Source organism: Pelophylax lessonae (genome assembly GCF_965119305.1).
Source record: "Pelophylax lessonae genome assembly, chromosome: 13".
Lineage (NCBI taxonomy): Eukaryota > Metazoa > Chordata > Amphibia > Anura > Ranidae > Pelophylax > Pelophylax lessonae.
The window spans coordinates 192,364,355-192,382,892 of record NC_138780.1 but is presented as its reverse complement, the minus strand read 5'-3'; the positions used below and the strand labels follow the sequence as shown (position 1 = coordinate 192,382,892).

Genomic DNA, 18,538 nt, shown 5'->3' with positions numbered 1-18,538 from the left:
AACTCCCAGAGATGGCATCCTTCCATCCCTGTGCCGGGTCAAGGTCATCCAGCGCCAAGGGCAAGGATGCCAAACCACCCCCCCCTTCCCTTAGGGTCAAGGCGCATTCCTGCAATAAACCATTGTGCCCAGGGCAACTCCCCCTCCTGCCCACCCCTTGTCCCGGCCCTGTTCCATCCTGTCTTGTAGCTGTTACTGTTCACCATCACAGGAGAGAGCTTTAAAATGCTGAGCTCAGAGGTAATGTGTCAGGGAAACAGCTTGTGAGGGGGTTTGAATCAGAGACAGAGCTTGCTCTTGTGATGGTGGGGGGGGGGGGGTGAGAACAGCTGGGGTGTCTTAGCAACATCCTAGCAACAAGGCAGGACAGGTTGCTGCCATTACTGGGAGTTTTTCATTCAGGCTTCATGGGGTACGTAAATGGCCTACACCTAGCACCACCTAATCACTTTTACAGGGTTCTACCCCCATCTCATCGGGGTACCCTGGACCACTGAAAGAGGTCGGGTTGGCTGAGCAGAAAGGAGGAGGAACATCTATTCCTTCCCCTCCTCTGTGACATATAAAGCCAGAGGTAACAAGGATTTCATTAGTTCCAGTTTTGGTTCTTTGTTTATGTGGCCGGTACTGGCCAGGGAGGCAGCAAATCCAACCAATCTGTGCTTGATCGGCTGCCTTGGAGGGCTAAGGAGGGATCAGGGGTCTAATAGACCCCTAATCCCTCAATAAGGGCGGTGAGAATGTGGAACTTTCTTCCACAAATGGTGGTAGCTGCGGGGAGTATGGCTACTTTTAAAAGACTCTTGGACGTACATCTCACAGATCAACAACATTCAGGGTTATGGTAAATGAGCAGGCCACTGACACACACACCCACACCTATACAGGTTGATCTGGATGGAATGATGTCTTTATTCAACCTCAACTACTATGTAACTATGTAAAGAGCATCTGTCACTGCCCAAGCTATAACAAGAGATATTGTTCATCCCTTGTGATAGCAATAAAGTTTAAAAAAAAATGGTAAAACATAATAAGTGTAAAGTAAAATAAATAATAACATTTAAAAGAAAAATGAAAGCACCCCCATACCTTTGTGCTTACACACACATGCAAACGCACATGTAGGTGTTACACACATAAGTAAACAGCGATTGCATCATACATGAGAGTATTGCCACGAATGTCAGAGTGAAAGCAATACTTTTAGTGCCGGAGCTCACGTTTAACTCTAAACTGGTAATATGTAAAGGCTTTTAAAGCGTTGCCTAATGTTATTTTTAGATACCGCAAGTTTGTCACCAGCATGCAAAATTTTAAATTTTGACAGGTTTGATAATTATTTATTTAGTGCAACATCATCCTATTTTTATTTTACCAAACAACTGTTATTATATTGTGTTTGTGTGCACTAAAATTCATTTAAGTGTATTTTTCCCTAAAACTTTGAGCTTGATAAATTAATGCACAAATACACAATTGCACCAACGGCATTTTATTCTCCAGGGCCTCTATTTTTAGAAAATATATAATGTTTGGGGATTCTATGTTTATTTTTTATCAAAAAGACGGCAAGTGGTTAAATAAATTCCTTGAATTAACCACTTGCCGACCGCTCACGTTGCTGCTACTGCAGCAAATCGGCTCGGCTGGTTCCAGCAACGTAGACCTACGTCGCTGGACTCCTCCCTCTCTCGGCGGCGGCAGACACAGCAGGAGTTGGGCCAGGGGAGGAGAGGCGGTGATCACCGCCGCTCTTCCCCGATCGTGTGGGACAGAGTGAGGAAATCCGCCCGCTTGTGTAAACAAAGCGGACGGATTTCCTCTGTGACAGGCAGGGACAGATCACAAGATTCAGCATAGCTGAACCTGCGATCTGTGTCTGTGTCACACAATCCCCTCCCCCCAAACACGTCAGTAAGCATGAGGCACACATTTAACCCCTTGATCACCAACAGTGTTAACCCCTTCCCTGCCAGTGTCATTATTACAGTAACAGTGCATATTTATAGCACTGATTACTGTAGTAATGTCAATGGTCCCCCCAAAAGTGACAAAAATGTCAGTTAGGGGTCTGATCTGTCCGCCGCAATGTCGCAGTCCCGCTAAAAAAAAAAATCGCAGATCGCCGACATTACTAGTAAAAAAAAAATAAACAATAAAAACGACAAATCTTTCTCTTAGTTAGTAAACGCAATAACTTTTGCGCAAACCAATCAAAATACGCTTATTGTGATTTTTTTCTACCAAAATTATGTAGCAGAAAAGAAATTGGCCCAAAATGTTAAAAAATTTTGATTTATAAAAATTTTTTGGGGAATGTTATACATCAGAATGTGAAAAATATTGTTTTTTTTTCAAAATTGTCGCCCAGGGGGCAAGTACAAACTAGAGGCCCATGATGCAGCGACCCGGCCCCCTCCCACTCTCCCTGTTCCCGTCCTCCTCCTGATCCCCATTCCAAGCTGAAGCCCTGCTCCTGATACTCTATACTTACTGGCTGAACCCAGGTTCCCAGCCTGGCCAGCAGGGGGCGGTTGGGGGGAACTGGGACAGCTTGGTTGGGGCTGACCGGGGGAGCAGAATCTCCAGTGGGGCATGAAACTTGCCTCTACTCAGACACAGTTTACACCATGCATGCTGGGGGGGGGGAGGCCTGCTCTCGGTCCTGGTCTTTATCCCGCACTCAGTAGGTCAGTGGCAGTGACTTTTTACTTCTCTTCACCAGGAATCCTTTAGACATGTCTGTGGCAGAAGCAGTGTAGCCTTTTTACGGGGCATCAGAGTGGCCCAGGGGGCAATTGCCTCCCTGCTCCCTGGCCCAGTCCTCCCCTGGGCATTAGCATATTTCTTTCCAAGCAGTCCAAAGCCCATTGAAAAATGACTAAAATATGTCCATAGATTGCAGTAGATTCCACATGAGAAATTATCAACACAATCAGCACCCTAGGCAAATGAGCCCACCACCAGCACACAGATTGCTGGCTCACCTCAAACAAATTGACCCCCTGAACCAACAGGAAAGTCAATAATCACTTGTTCCAACCATCAGGGGAGGAGTACTGAAGGGTGCAAATGATCCCAATGGTCCCGGTGCTCACATCCAGCCCAATCAAAATGAAAGATAAAAAAAATCTAAATGTATATTCTACTTTAATGGTCAATAACCCTTCATTGTACTTTTTCTTTCTTGAAGGAGATTGATTTTGGCCATTATTCGCCTCAGTTACATTTCTTGTTTGTATTTCTGTTGCTTATAAGTTGGCATTGTTGTAACCTAATGAAAATTTTTCTAATAAACACACTGAAACAAAAAAAAAAAAATCTAAATGCTCTTAGTTTATTATAAAAGATCATTCATAAAGTAAAACACTTACAAGAAATTCTTCTTGTTTCTAGCATAATAGTACACAGAGCTGAACCCCGGATCGGCTCATTCGAAAAGCAGCGCGTGACGTCACAAGTCGTGGCTCTTCCTCCCGTACGTGTTACGTCCTATGGGACATTGTCAGCAGGGTCCCCTTCTAATTGTTGACCCGGAAGTGATGGGACGTCACTTCCGGGTCTCCGTTGACAGTTTCGCCGCCATCAGAGGCCGGGAAAGAATGTAATGCAGTGCGATGTGCATTACATTCAGTGGAGCTCAGGGAAGACATGCAGGGTCTTTTAGACCCTGCATGTCTCATTAACCACTTCCCGCCCGCCCTATAGGCAAATGACGGTGGGAATGTGGTTGTGTTATCCTGACCGGACGTCATATGACGGCGGCAGGATAACACAGCTCTGGGCACTCCCCGGGGGCGCGCAGAGCGACGATCGGTGATGCGAGGTGTCAGTCTGACACCCTGCATCTCCGATCTCGGTAAAGAGACTACTGACATAGCTCTTTACCATGTGATCAGCCGTGTCCAATCACGGCTGGTCACATCGTAAACAGGAACAGCCGTTGATCGGCTTTCCTTAGTTCGTGCCTGACAGGCACGAGTAAAGGAGCGCCGATCGGCGGCTCCCCTGACAGGGGGGGGGGTCAGCACTGGTAATCAAATCATTGATTACCAGTGCAGACCCTCGGGGGGGATGCCACTAGATCCACCAGGGATGCCCACTATGACCCCAGGGATGCCCACTATGACCCCAGGGATGCCCACTATGGCCACCAGGGATGGCAATCAGGGCTCAGGGAGCCCCCCATTGCCCTCCCCATCAGTGCTGCCCACCAGTATCCTCCCTATCAGTGCTGCCCACAAGTGCCCATCATTGCCATCCTTTAGTGTCGCCCACCAGTGCCCATTATTGCCCACCAGTGCCGCCTATCAGTGCCCATTAGTGCCCATCAGTGCCGCCCGTCAGTGCCGATCAGTGCCGCCCATCTGTGCCCATCAGTGCCCACCAGTGCCGCCTATCAGTGCCCATTAGTGCCCGTCAGTGCCACCTATCAGTGCCCGTCAGTGCCACCTATCAGTGTCCATCAATGCCGCCTATCAGTGCCCAGCAGTGCCGCCTATCAGTGCCCACCAATGCTGCATATCTGTGCTACCTATCAGTGCCACATATCAGTGCCTATCAGTGCCGCCTATCAGTGCCACCCCATCAGTGCCACCCCATCAGTGCCACCTCATCAGTGCCTGTCAGTGCAGTCTCATCAGTGCTCATCAGTGCAGGAAAAACCTATTTATTTACAAAATTGTATAACAAACAAAAAAACTTTTTTTTTTTTTCAAACTTTTTGGTCTTTTTTTATTTGTTTAGCAAAAAGGAAAAAACCCACAGGTGATCAAATACCACCAAAAGAAAGCTCTATTTGTGGGGGGGAAAATGATATAAATTTGGTGTAGGTACAGTGTTGCACGACCGCGCAATTGTGATTCAAAATGCAACAGCGCTAAAAGGGGAAAATTGGCCTGGGCAGGAAGGGAGGGAAGTGCCCTGTATTAAAGTGGTTAAAGAGAACCTGTCACCAAAAAAAAAATCATCACATAGGGGACTTTTTGCCATGTACTGACATGTTTAAGGCTTGACATTTTGGGTATCTATTTACTCAATGCAACCCTGGCTTTAAAATTTTGGTAATTTATTGCGTTTTTGTGCCCCCAAAAATTACCTTTTAATGTGTTTTGTACTGAAATTTTGTGTTTTCTAGACCTATGCAGTAATATCGTGTGACATAAAAAATTGGTACTTCCACTATTTTATTCTCTAGGAAGTCTGCTTTCAGAAAATATATAATGTTTGGGGGTTTTATGTAATCTTCAGACCTAAAATTTTTAACCTGTGCAAAAAAAACGCAAAAGCGACTGGCTGTGAAAGGGTTAGAGGAGAAGTTCACCTTGGGGAACATGTTACATGTTCCACCCATAAGATTTGTTAGTTAAAAAAAAAAAACGGGCTCCTAGCAAAGCAAATTTTTTAAGCCCCGAGTTACCATGCAGAGCTGCACCAGATTTTGCACTCTCCAGTTTGAGTAAATCTCCCCCACTAAAGCCTCGTACACACGTCCAGATTATCGGATGGATTTTCGTCCATTTTTTGTTGCATGCTGGTCTTATTTGGAAAGTGAAGAGGTGACTTTCATTTCATTTCATTCTCGTCCGACAGAATTCAACTTCAGAAGTGATGTCATGTGTTGAATTGTTTTGTATGTGTTCTTTCATTTCCGAGCATGTCTAGTCTTGCTCTTATGATTTTTTTTTGGACGAAAACTGTAAATTAATAAACCAAAATGAGACGTTTTCACGTACGGTAAACGTTTTATAGCCTGCACATCCAGTTTTGTCGTACGAAAATTCGGAATCGGCTGTTGAAAGCACTATACTAACGATCCGTTCGTCGGACAAAATTTTACTTTCCGATTTTCTTATTGTGTGAACAGGCCTTAAGTTTTTGGTGGTATGTCAATGCATAAAGCAGCATTTGAAACAGAACCAAGAGTCTGCATACACATAACCAGGGCTTTTTTCCAGCGGGAACGCAGTTCCGGCACCTTCAGCACTGACTGTATGTAACGGTAGGGGTGCTGGGGTGTGCTGGAGGGTCTATTGATGATGGCTGCTGGGGGATCTAGTGTGACTGGTGGGAATCTTGTTTTGCATGAGGGTCTATTGTTGCTGGGGGCCCAGTTGTTGCTGTGAGGGATCTACTGTTAAGTGAGGGGGGTCTATTGTTGCTGGCTGCTGGAGGATCAATTGATGCTGGTTGCTGGAAGATCTGTTGCTGCTGCTGAGGATCTATGGTTGCTGGGATGCATCCATTGATGCTGGGAAGGGGGGGTCTATTGTTGTGTGGGGGATCTACTGTTGCTGGCTGCTGAGGATCTATTTTACGTCTTTTCTTGTTATCATTAACACATTCCATACAAATTACTTAGCAACACGTCCAGATTATCGGATGGATTTAGCAAAAGTACTTAGCAAAAGTATACTTTGTTCTGCATTCTCTTAAAGAGTTGGTACTGGGAAGTGGGTAAGGGGTGGAACCAAGGGACAGTGCATGGAGGTGGGTAGGGGGCATAGACAAGGGGTGACTCAAAAGGTGGGGAGTTCCTGTGTTCTATCAGAATACCGCTACCTATCAGATTCTGCAACCGGAAGTAACGTTCGGACGAAAGCAACTTACTGGTCATGCACTATGCGTTCCAACATGGCTGCTAAGCGTTCCAAAAGGTCTCCTAATGTGAAAAAACACGAAGCAGAGGCAGACATCTTCTTACACCCACGTCTTGAATTTTACATTTATTTTAGCAGTAAAATCACCTTATATATTGAAATAGACTATTTCACCTCAATCGAGTGAAATAGTCTATTTCACTATGTAATCAATTTGTCGCTGAGCAGTGCGGGGTGTACCCAAGATGGCCGTTGCCACCTTCTGTCTGCAGGTTTCTCGCTATACTTACTAGAATACAATAATAATAATAAAAATGTGATACTGTGATTCACTATATAAGGTGAGTTTCCTGCTAAAATAAATGAAGAAAATTAAAGACTTGCGTGGGTGTAAGAAGATGTCCGCCTCTGCTTCGTGTTCTGTCAAATTAGGAAACCTGTTGGAACGCATAGCGGCCGTGTTGGAATGCATGGCGCATGCGCAGTAAGTTGTTCTAGTCCGTATGTCACTTCCGGTTGCATAATCTGATAGGTAGCGCAATTCTGATAGAACACCTGCACCTATTCTGAGAAAAAAACCTGCGCATAACGGTACAACATTGTAACAATAGTGCAGTAAACAGGATCAGAGATTTCTTGTCCTGGTTTCCGACATCAGAATTGGCCGTATTTGTTATTAAAGACCAGATTTGTGTGTGTTGACACTTTTGTGGCTCCATTAACCCTCCCATCAGTGATGGACAGGAATCTGGAGAAGTACTTCCTCTCTGAGGTTTGGTGGTTTGCCATGTAAGCCAGTGGTTAGAAAGTTTACTTAACTGTGTCATCCTCAGTCATTGCGCAGGCAGAGATTACACTGTTCCTTTCTTGTATGCATTCGATGAACAGTAAGCTTGTCAGTTGTGCATCCTGAGGGCTCATTCAGACCTTGGCGTCCCGATGCCTTGCATTAACACGTGTATTAACCCCTTCACCTCCGGAAGATTTACCCCCTTCATGATCAGGCTGTTTTTTGCTATAAGGCACTGTGCTACTTTAAAGGGTAACTCCACTTGGGGGGAAAAAAAATAGCAAATAAAGAAAAAATAATATAGCGTATACAATTGCGATACAAATCATATTGTAATTGAATGTTATAAAAATGACCTTTCCTTTTCCATCTTCAGCCGTTGCAATTTTCTGAAAATGCAATGCAAGATGGCCTCCTGGAGGTGTTCTGTACACCGAATGTATACTGACCACACCCCCAGAAACATCATTTCCTGCTTGTGTGATTGGCTCACCAATTTTCCCAGAAGTCTGCAGAAAGATAAAAGTCAGATTTCTGGCATCCCCTGCAACAAAAATGTCATTTTTGGTGAGATCCTCCCAATAGGAACACGTCTAAAGGGATGCAGGCCCAGCAGATTTCCTCATTAGAGCCCTGCAGCTGTCACAGCTGATAGATAATTATGAAACCACTCCCATTAGACCCACTCAGCACAGAGGAACAAACAATGATATCTTCAGAATAACAAAAGTTAGGAATCTGCAACAATGTTTGGTATAATCCCTGCAATGTACAGAGATCACCCAGAGGGGAGTGTTTTTTTCTCAACAAAAGTGGAGTTACGCTTTAACTGACAATTGCATGAACATGCAACTCTGTACCCAAATAAGATTTATAATATTTTTTTTCCCACAAATAGCGCTTTCTTTTAGTGTTTTTTTTTTTTTTTTTTGGGTTTATAAATTAAAAAAGACCGAAAATTTGAAAAACAAATAATATTTAATACTTTCTGCTATAAAACATATCCAATAAAAAAATTAAAACAAATTTATTTATCAATTCAGGCCATTAAGTGTTCTGCTACGTGGTTTTGGTAAAGTAAAATCCCAATAAGGGTATACTAATTGGTTTACACAAATGTCATAGCGTTTACAAACTATGGTATATATACTGGAATACTTATTTAATTTTTATAATGGTAATAGTGGCAATCAGTGACTTATAGCGAGACTGTGATATTGCGGCGGATAATCTGACACTTTTGACACTTTGTGAAACCAGTGACACTAATACAGTGATCAGTGCTAAAAATATGCAGATTTAAGATTGCCTCTTGGGGGATCAGGAAGGAATCTTTTCCCCCATTGGTGCAAATTGGATCATGCTTTACTGCGGTTTTTCCAGTTCCTCTGGATCAACTGCGGGTATAGGATTGTGTATATGGGATTGTATGATTGTGTTTCATTTTTTATTGGTTGAGCTAGATGAACTTGTGTCTTTTTTAAACCTGACTAACTATGGAAAGGGTTAAACATCTCAGGCAGTCAAAGGGTTAAATATGTGCCTAACCATTGTTTTTTTGTGTACTATGTGGTGATTTTACTAAGGGATGTGCTTTGCAGGGAAACAAAATTCAGCACATCCCCACTGACAGGACAGAGCTCTGCCTTTTTTTTTTACATAGGCAGAGTTCTGTCCCATCTTCCTCCTCGCCAATCAGCAGGTGGGCGCCCCTACCCGGAAGTTCCGGACCACGTACTAGTTACGTGATCCGACGCAGGAGAACCACTCTGCTGCCAAATAACTAGGTTATGGGGTTGGCAAGTGGTTTTAATATGAGTTAGGGCTCATTCACACAGATTAATGCAGCCTCACTACAACTCAGAAAATGTCCCCCCTATTGCTCTCAGCCTGCTCCACATCTCCAAACTCTCCCTTTTTTTTCTTTGAAGCTGCCATCTGACTCTCTTAGAGGGTGGCTACGTTCGTTCTCTATGGTCCCACTGTATGTAGGAACATAGCCTCCCTGTCTTGCTCAGTCCCAAGATGAACCATGGACTATGGCACTTGTAGTGTGCATAGTAGTTTTCCAAACAAACAGAATTGATGGAGAAAAGAAAAAGTTTGGGAGCTCACAAAGGACATTACAAGGAGGCAGAATATCGCTTATTAAAAAAAGATTATAGGCCTATGAAAGCGGACTTCCAGCCATTATTGTTTATTAAAAGTCAGCAGCTACAAAAAGTGTATCTGCTGACTTTTAATAAACTCACTCTCACCTGTCCCAAGATCAAGCGATGAGGCCTCAGTTCTCTCCCTCTTCTCCCCGCGGCGCCGGCATCACAGGTGTGGGCACCCGGCTGTGACAGCTTGGGGCTTCTCAGCCGGGTGTACACTGCGCATGCTTGAGTCGCGCTGCGCTTCCTTAGTGGCCGGGCAATCTTCTAGGACCTCTGATGTGTCCCAGAAGATTGAAGAGACAGGAACTCACTGCTCAAGGTGGTGTGATTGCCTGATGACTCACACCGGTGTATGCCCCGGCTCGCCTCCGTGAAAACTTGATAAAGGAAAAGGAATTGGCAGCACTCCAGGTTGAGTCAAAATCCAGATTTATTGACTGGACATCCAAATATGACAATCGTGACAAGGTAAGGTATGTCACGATTGTCATATTTGGATGTCCAGTCAATAAATCTGGATTTTGACTCAACCTGGAGTGCTGCCAATTCCTTTTCCTTTATCATGTCCCAGAAGATTGCAGAGAGGGAGGGGGAGAGGATAACTTCTGCACGAGCCGCCTAGGTGGCCTGAGCGGCAGTGGGAGCGGGTATCTGTCAAATCTAGGTAACCCCCCCCTCCCCCAAAAAAATGACAAGCCAAATGAGACATGTCAGGGGGTCAGTGGCACTGAAAGTGGAAGTTTCACTGTTGGGTGGAACTCCACTTTAAGTAGTAGACGTGTATGTATGAATTCTGGAGAATAAGGATCTTGGCCCTATTCACACACAGCTTTTTTTTTTGTTTTTTTTGCACATTTTATTTATTTTGCACAGTTTTAGTGTAACACACCTATGGAAGCCCAGTGACATCAACAAGTGTTGGACGAGAGTATCAGGGAACTCTTTCCGTCAGACTCGGATAGCGAGTATGAGCTCAGTAGAAAGCAGTGGCTCTGAAATGGAAACTGAGGGAGGACAGAATCCTTACAAAAAGGCTCAGGAGATTTAAGCAGGCGCAGGCATCCACCAGCAGCGCAACAAATCCTAAAGTAATCCACCTGCAGTGCAACAAATGCTGAGGTATCCACCTGCAGCACAATAAATCTTGCAGTATCCACCAGCAGCGCAGCAGTCAAAGATTATAGGCAGGCATCCACCAGCAGTTCTGCAAGTCTTGTGCAGTGGCAAGCACAAGCAGGGCAACATTCCTACATGATAGGCCAGATGCCACAAGGCAGGGCCCATAGTAGCCTCCCGGATGTATTATTATACCCTACATGGCTGCCCGATACTTCTGCAGAACCTGTAATTCCCCCTTTTACAGCACAGCCAGACCCTCAGATACAATCAGAAAATGTAACCCCACTTTATTATTTTCATTTATTTTTCACGGATGATCTGCTGAACTACATCATGGAGCAGTGTAACCTGTACGCCAGCCAACATATTGCCAGCAATCCTGATTCTTCCTATGCCCGCCCGTTTGTTCGGAAACCCCTCACCGTGAAAGAATTAAAATTTTTTCTTGGACTATCCCTCAACATGGGGCTGACAAAAAAAAAAAAAAAATGAACTCCATTCCTACTGGTCTGCCCAACATATCCATCATATGTCAGTCTACTCCTCTTTGATGCCCAGAACCCATTACGTAAGGATAATGAGATTTTTACATTTCAACAACAATGCCCAGTGTCTCCATCTAAATCATCCCGATTATGATAAATTATTCAAAATTCGGGCTCTAATCAATTTTTTTTGCTCCAGCTTCAAGCAAAGGTTTACCCCCAATATAAATATTTGTGTAGATGATTTGCTAATCCACTTCACCAGAAGACTTGGCAACAAGCAATATCTTCCCGGTAAACAGGCCAAATATGGTGTAAAACTTTCCAAGGAATGCGACAGGGCCACAAGGTTACACATATGGAAAGTGCTATCGGATTTATCACACTTCACTACACTATTAGTGAAGTAAAGACATTTTTCCAGTTTTCAATATCTGCTATTTCTGTGTATGACCCGGACTGTTTATCTACTATGATGTGAAGATATTTTTCCAGTTTCCGCTATTTCTGTGTATGACCTGGTCTTTTTAGCGACTATGCCTTTGCCAACCATGTTTCTGCCTTACACGAGAATTGACCTGGACCTGGTAAATGACCATACTTTTTCCATGCCTCCTGAACTGATTGTTTGCCCTGCCACTGTATTAGTGGGATTCAAGACAGCACAGGGGTCTCACATATGTGAAGGGCTCCAGAATAGAATTTCCGAGTGGAGAAAACTTTTTTTTACTCAGATTAGAGTCTGGAGACTCGGAGGCTTCAATGAGATTTGGGTGGGAGAAGCCTCTACCCCTGTCCTCAGGTCTTAGCCGACCAAGGCCCTAAGCCTTATAGTGCTGCCACCTGAACTGGCGTAAACTGGCGTAGAGAGAATTATACATTCTGGTCTAAATTTATGATGAAATTAGATTTTATTGGATTTCTTTTGAAACAGAAAGTAGACATTTTTTCTTTTTTTTTTTTAATTTTCGCTCTTTTTTCACTTATCGTGTTTCCCCGAAAATAAGCCTGGGTCCTATATTAATTTTAGGTACAAAAAATGCATTAGGGCTTATTTTCGGGGGATGTCTTATTTGTCCCCTGTCTTCTCTCCCTCCGTCAGCAAAGGAGTCAACATCCCTGTAACCTTCAAAATAAACTCTAGGTAAAGTCCTTGCAAAATCATTTAATCTGCTCTGTAAATGGATTATATAAAGTCCAGTGAGTGTCTTTATGTAATTTTATAGAAAATACCTGATTTACAGCGTTGCTGGGCACTCACATGACCCGCCGGAGCGCTTCTTTCCCGCTCCGAGCACTGCCGAGGGAGATGCCGGGATCCCCGTTGACGTCAGACCTGCTCCGAGCACTGCAGGGGGAGATACCGAGATCCCCGCTGACGTCAGCCCTGCTCCGAGCACCAAGGGGGAGGGGCCATTGACGCCAGCCGGGAGGAGGAGGAGAGCTCCAGCGGGTCACACGTGCGCCCAGCTGCGCTATAAATAAGGTATTAGCATGTTACATACAGCCGGGAGGAGGACTGGACATTATATAATAATTTTACAGCACAGATAACATGATTTTACAAGGATTTCAACTAGGGCTTATTTTTGGGGTAGGGCTTATATTGCACCCCCCCCCCCCCCGCCGATAATCAGACTAGGTCTTATTTTCGGGGTGGGGGCTTACTTTCGGGTAGGCACATAATATCGCAAAAAAAAAAACAAAAAAAAACAGTGGTGAAACAATACCACCAAAAGAAAGCTCTGTATGTGTAAACAAAAAATGATAAAATTTAAATTTGGGTACAGTGTAGCATGACAATTCAATTGTCATTCAAAGTGCGAGAGCACTGAAAGCTAAAAATTGCTCTGGGAAGGAATGGGGTGAAAGTGCCCAGTATTGAGGTGGTTAAAGTGTATTTCTTTTTTTGTTTTTTGTTTTGGATGGAATGAGGAAGACCCCCGATCACGTTTTTGTTGTTGGGGAAATTTATCCTCTCTATCTATCCTATGGGAAGCCCGTTTCCTGTCCTTTCGTTTCTCTTGACGTGATTCCAATCCTATGTGGCAATATCTAAATCTTCCAGTCTTTTGCAATCCCTCTCTGATAAGACAAGTATTTGTAGTATCTCATGATTCATTCTTCGATCCTTATTTTTTGTTTCCTTATCGCTTACAACACAGAGCCAAATGTGATAGAATCCTGCGGCTCATTTGCATAGCTCCTCCTCTTTACTTTGTTTGTCTTTGTTGAAATGCCAAATATTTTTACAAGATCTTTTGTTAATGCTGTTCTCTAAACTGCCTAATACTATAAAAAGTGTCTGCCCTCTGTTCATTAGGACTGATTGACGGGGCATCCGGCCTCTGATCTGCGAATGACAGTCAGCTACGCCTAGGATGGCGGCAGAATTTATAAAAAGTTGCTGCAAAGGGTGTTTTCAAAGTGAACAGAAGAAAGGTGAGTGTGACAAATAATTACAAAGTATCACTATGGGACTGTTCTGATTTCTTGCTTTATTATGCTGGCAATATGGGAATGGCTTTTTTTTTACCTATGTGGATTCTGCATCTGTCCCCTGCAGGCTCTAACACTGAGAACCGAACGATCAAACACCCCTGTGAGCAGAGAGCTGGTGATTGTCAGTCATTGGCTCTCTGCACTGCCTCCTCCCCTTCCTCCACGCTCACTGAAGTGTTGGGCTGTGAAGAGGAAGGAGCGGCCAGCTCAGGCTTTCAGTGGCTCGCTACACCCGGTCCAGTTATGTGGGTGGATCCCGACCAAATGGTTGCAATCTTTCCCATGCCTGGTGTGACATCAGCCGCCAGCGGGCTTCAACCCGCTGTCTACTGAAAACGGGTCACACGAGTTCAGAATGCACTGCAATCCTGTGATCCACAGAAGTACAGCCAAGCGAGCTTTGGCTGTACTTCTACTTGACAGCACCTAATGATGTGATGTCAAGATTTCCCCCAAAAGCCTTCTTGGATGGGTGATGTGACTATCTCAGGAGGCTTCAGGCAGCTGGGGACATTGTTATTGCCTAGGAGAGAAGGGCTTAAGCACCAGTTCTGCTCCCCACAAAAAAAAAAATTATTTGCGATATTCCTGAAAGGAAATTAAGAAAATGGAAATAGAGTGAAGGTCGACACGTTAACAACATTATGAGAATGGAACAACTAGTAGCTCGAAACAATGACCAGCTACACATTTTCTAAACTACCTGGGTCTCCTGGATCATTTTTAAGACTAATTTCAAGCTTAACTAAGTACATACCCTATAAAAAAAAACAACTGTAGGCAGGTGCAGTTAGCTAGTCTGCCACTAGCTGGCTCTATTTCAAAATAGTGTCTAGTTACAGAAGGTAGTGTCTTTAGGTGCTAGGCCCCTTATAGTTGGAACCCTCCTGCAGTGATGTCATAGGCAGGGCAGCCATCAGGGGGGGACAGCCCATACACATGTAGGGGGCCCAGGGGTTCCAAGGGGCCCAGGCCCCAACCAAGTAACGAGCAATTGCTAAAGCATGGCGGCTGCAGAGTAAGCCAATGCAGCTGAAGGGATGTCTCTTTACTGGTCTCCTTGCTGAAAATATGAGGCTGTCTCTTTGCTGGATTGGATGTGCCTTTGTTGAATATATGAGGCTGTCTCTTTACTGGATTGGGATGTCTGTTTACTGAATATATGAGGCCATCTCTTTGTTGGATTGAGATGTCTCTTTGCTGAATATATGAGGCCATCTCTTTGTTGGATTAGAATGTCTCTTTGCTGAATATATGAGGTTGTCTTTTAGCTGGATTGGGATGTCTCTTTGCTGAATATATGAGGGATGTCTCTTTGATGGATTGGATTCATTTTCATTCATTAAGTTGTAAGGGTGGTAAAATAGAAGTGGGTGCACTGAAGGACTCGGTGGGATGGCCAGTGGGCAGATTTGGTGGGACGGCTAGAGGGTGGGCCCTGCGGTATGTTTGTTTTCAGGCCCAGAGGGGCCCAGGCCTAAAGCTGTGTAAGGGGCCCCAAAATTTCTGATGGCTACCCTGGTCATAGGTGAGTCAGGACCCAGATATAAGCCAGGTTGGGAGGAGCCCAAGTGCAGTTGGGGCTTGGGAGCCAAACACCCCACACTTTTGTGGATGTAGTCAGCAACTGGAGGCCCAGGGCAGGGGGCTTGGTAAAAGAAGACCTGCACCCAAAAGAGAGGGCTATGGACTCTCTGACCCTTATAGAGGTGGGGGCGGGTTGCCAAAAGCTGTATATGCCAGGCCAAAAGTTCCCTGAGTGAGGCTATCCCCCTGGGAGAAGTGTATCCCTGAAGTAGGTGACCACAGTGTTCCTATTCCAGTGAGTACTAATGACCCCATATGGAGGGAGAAACTGTTAGGGGGAGATGGCCGCTTTAACGTGCTGAACGATACTTTCACATATGACTACTGCAAACCGTGCACTCAATGTGATGGACTATGTGCTGTCAAGTGACCCTAGGTACAGGTTAATGTTACTGTTGTGCCATTTCCCAAATACCACCAGTAAAGTGCAGTAACTCTTTTAATGTGTGGACATTCCTTCTCTTGAGAGATATAAAGGTCAACAGCCAGGAAAGTAGTGTGGTAAGGCCTCTGGTGTGGAGTGCGGCACAATTTGAGTGAGGGTACAACCTCAGCAGGAGGGTCACTGTTCTAGCAAGGAGACGAGCGGGGCAGGGACTTGTTCTGTTGGCCCTACCATGGGTCCCGCTGGGTCCATTGGACCCAGGCAGCACTTAGAGAGGGGCAGCAAATTGGTTCTCAATATTATCTTTCCAGCAGGTTTGTGTGTCATCAGTTTTCGGCGCGTTACGGACAGCATTTCCCCATCTTATACCGCCGCCCGTAGTGCAAACTGATGAGTATGAGGCTTAGAGTCTCTTCCGGGGGAACGTCCCACTCGTGATCGTGGCGTGCGCAATGACATCAGACATCGGCGCACTCCATCATACTCAGGGCAGGCTGGATCCTCTAGGGGGGCGGTGGCTGCGGCAGACACAGGAATGACAGGAGGACTGAGGACAGACAGTGGGTGTTTGGTGGACTGGTCCGGTGAGGAGTTATGGAAGATAACAGTATACATATAATATTTTATAAATTTTATATAAAATAATGGATGTGGAGGCGTGGTTTTTAATTTTTTTTGAGGGGGTTGGGGGGCAGCATTCATTGTCAGACACAGGCAGCACAATGTCTTGGACTAGCCCTGGCGCCAACATCCAGTTAATCGCAAAACCCCCCTTACACACCAAGATGCAGCCCTACCTACTTGTCCCCCTTATTTCCCCCCACCCCTTTTTTTCTCTTCTCTCTTTACTTTCTTTCCTGACCCATCCTCTAGCTATCCCTCCTCCCCCCTCTATAATAATACCAGTAAAGCTTCTTGAAGACAGGACACATTACAAGCCATCCTAGTTCTCAGCCATGATCTCACTCCTCGTTTGCTTTGACTTCCTCAGTCAAGAGACATAACAGCCAACCTTACAGTGCTTTGCGAAAGTATTCGGCCCCCTTGAACTTTTCGACCTTTTGCCACATTTCAGGCTTCAAACATAAAGATATAAAACTGTATTTTTTGGTGAAGAATCAACAACAAGTAGGACACGATCATGAAGTGGAACGAAATTTATTGGATATTTTAAACTTTAACAAATAAAAAACTGAAAAATTGGGCGTGCAAAATTATTCAGCCCCCTTAAGTTAATACTTTGTAGCACCACCCTTTGCTGCGATTACAGCTGTAAGTCACTTGGGGTATGTATCTATCAGTTTTGCACATCGAGAGACTGACATTTTTGCCCATTCCTCCTTGCAAAACAGCTCGAGCTCAGTGAGGTTGGATGGAGAGCGTTTGTGAACAGCAGTTTTCAGTACTTTCCACAGATTCTCGATTGGATTCAGGTCTAGACTTTGACTTGAACCATTCCATTGTAGATTTTGCTTTATGTTTTGCATCATTGTCTTGTTGGAAGACAAATCTCCGTCCCAGTCTCAGGTCTTTTGCAGACTTCATCAGGTTTTCTTCCAGAATGGTCCTGTATTTGGCTCCATCCATCTTCCCATCAATTTTAACCATCTTCCCTGTCCCTGCTGAAGAAAAGCAGGCCCAAACCATGATGCTGCCACCACCATGTTTGACAGTGGGGATGGTGTGTTCAGGTTGATGAGCTGTGTTGCTTTTACGCCAAACATAACGTTTTGTATTGTTGCCAAAAAGTTAGATTTTGGTTTCATCTGACCAGAGCACCTTCTTCCACATGTTTGGTGTGTCTCCCAGGTGGCTTGTGGCAAACTTTAAACAACACTTTTTATGGATATCTTTAAGAAATGGCTTTCTTCTTGCCACTCTTCCATAAAGGCCAGATTTGTGCAGTATACGACTGATTGTTGTCCCATGGACAGAGTCTCCCACCTCAGCTGTAGATCTCTGCAGTTCATCCAGAGTGATCATGGGCCTCTTGGCTGCATCTCTGATCAGTCTTCTCCTTGTATGAGCTGAAAGTTTAGAGGGATGGCCAGGTCTTCGTAGATTTGCAGTGGTCTGATACTCCTTCCATTTCAATATTATCGCTTGCACAGTGCTCCTTGGGATGTTTAAAGCTTGGGAAATCTTTTTGTATCCAAATCCGGCTTTAAACTTCTCCACAACCTGCACAACTCAGACCTGCCTGGTGTGTTCCTTGTTCTTCATGATGCTCTCTGCGCTTTAAACGGACCTCTGAGACTATCACAGTGCAGGTGCATTTATACGGAGACTTGATTACACACAGGTGGATTCTATTTATTATCATTAGTCATTTAGGTCAACATTGGATCATTCAGAGATCCTCACTGAACTTCTGGAGAGAGTTTGCTGCACTGAAAGTAAAGGGGCTGAATAATTTTGCATGCACAATTTTTCAGTTTTTTTGTTAACAAAGTTTGAAATATCCAATAAATTTTGTTCCACTTCATGATTGTGTCCCACTTGTTGTTGATTCTTCACAAAAAATTACAGTTTTATATCTTTATGTTTGAAGCCTGAAATGTGGCAAAAGGTCGCAAAGTTCAAGGGGGGCGAATACTTTCGCAAGGCACTGTATGTACTGGCTTCCCTGCCCATTCCTATATATGAAAACCTATTGTCTGCAACACCTGCAAACCTTCTGAAAAAAAAAAAAAATCAGAAATCTGAAACCCTCCCAGCTCTATTCAAAAGATACAATTACAGTTTTGGCTGGAGTTTTGCTCATACTTAAAAATTTTGGCAAGTAAAAGAGATCAGGTTTATGGAAACGTGTCTTTTGCAAAAATACAAAATTATGGTCCGTCTGTACTCTCTGAACTGATGAAAGTAGAAAGCCAAGTGAGGTCAGGATTTGTCTTTTCTAAAGAAAA

General features: G+C 44.4%; 1 protein-coding gene across 2 annotated transcripts in view; it reads left to right on the top strand.

The window, feature by feature from the left end:
- The window catches only part of TC2N (tandem C2 domains, nuclear), a 136,457-nt gene that overhangs the window by 38,251 nt on the left and 79,668 nt on the right, over positions 1–18,538 (top strand). For both annotated transcript variants that reach the window (XM_082275442.1, XM_082275443.1), the window contains one exon: positions 13,479–13,597. In XM_082275442.1, coding sequence (XP_082131568.1) covers positions 13,537–13,597 — 61 coding nt within the window. In that variant the 5' untranslated portion in view covers positions 13,479–13,536. The remainder of the gene's footprint in view (positions 1–13,478; positions 13,598–18,538) is intronic.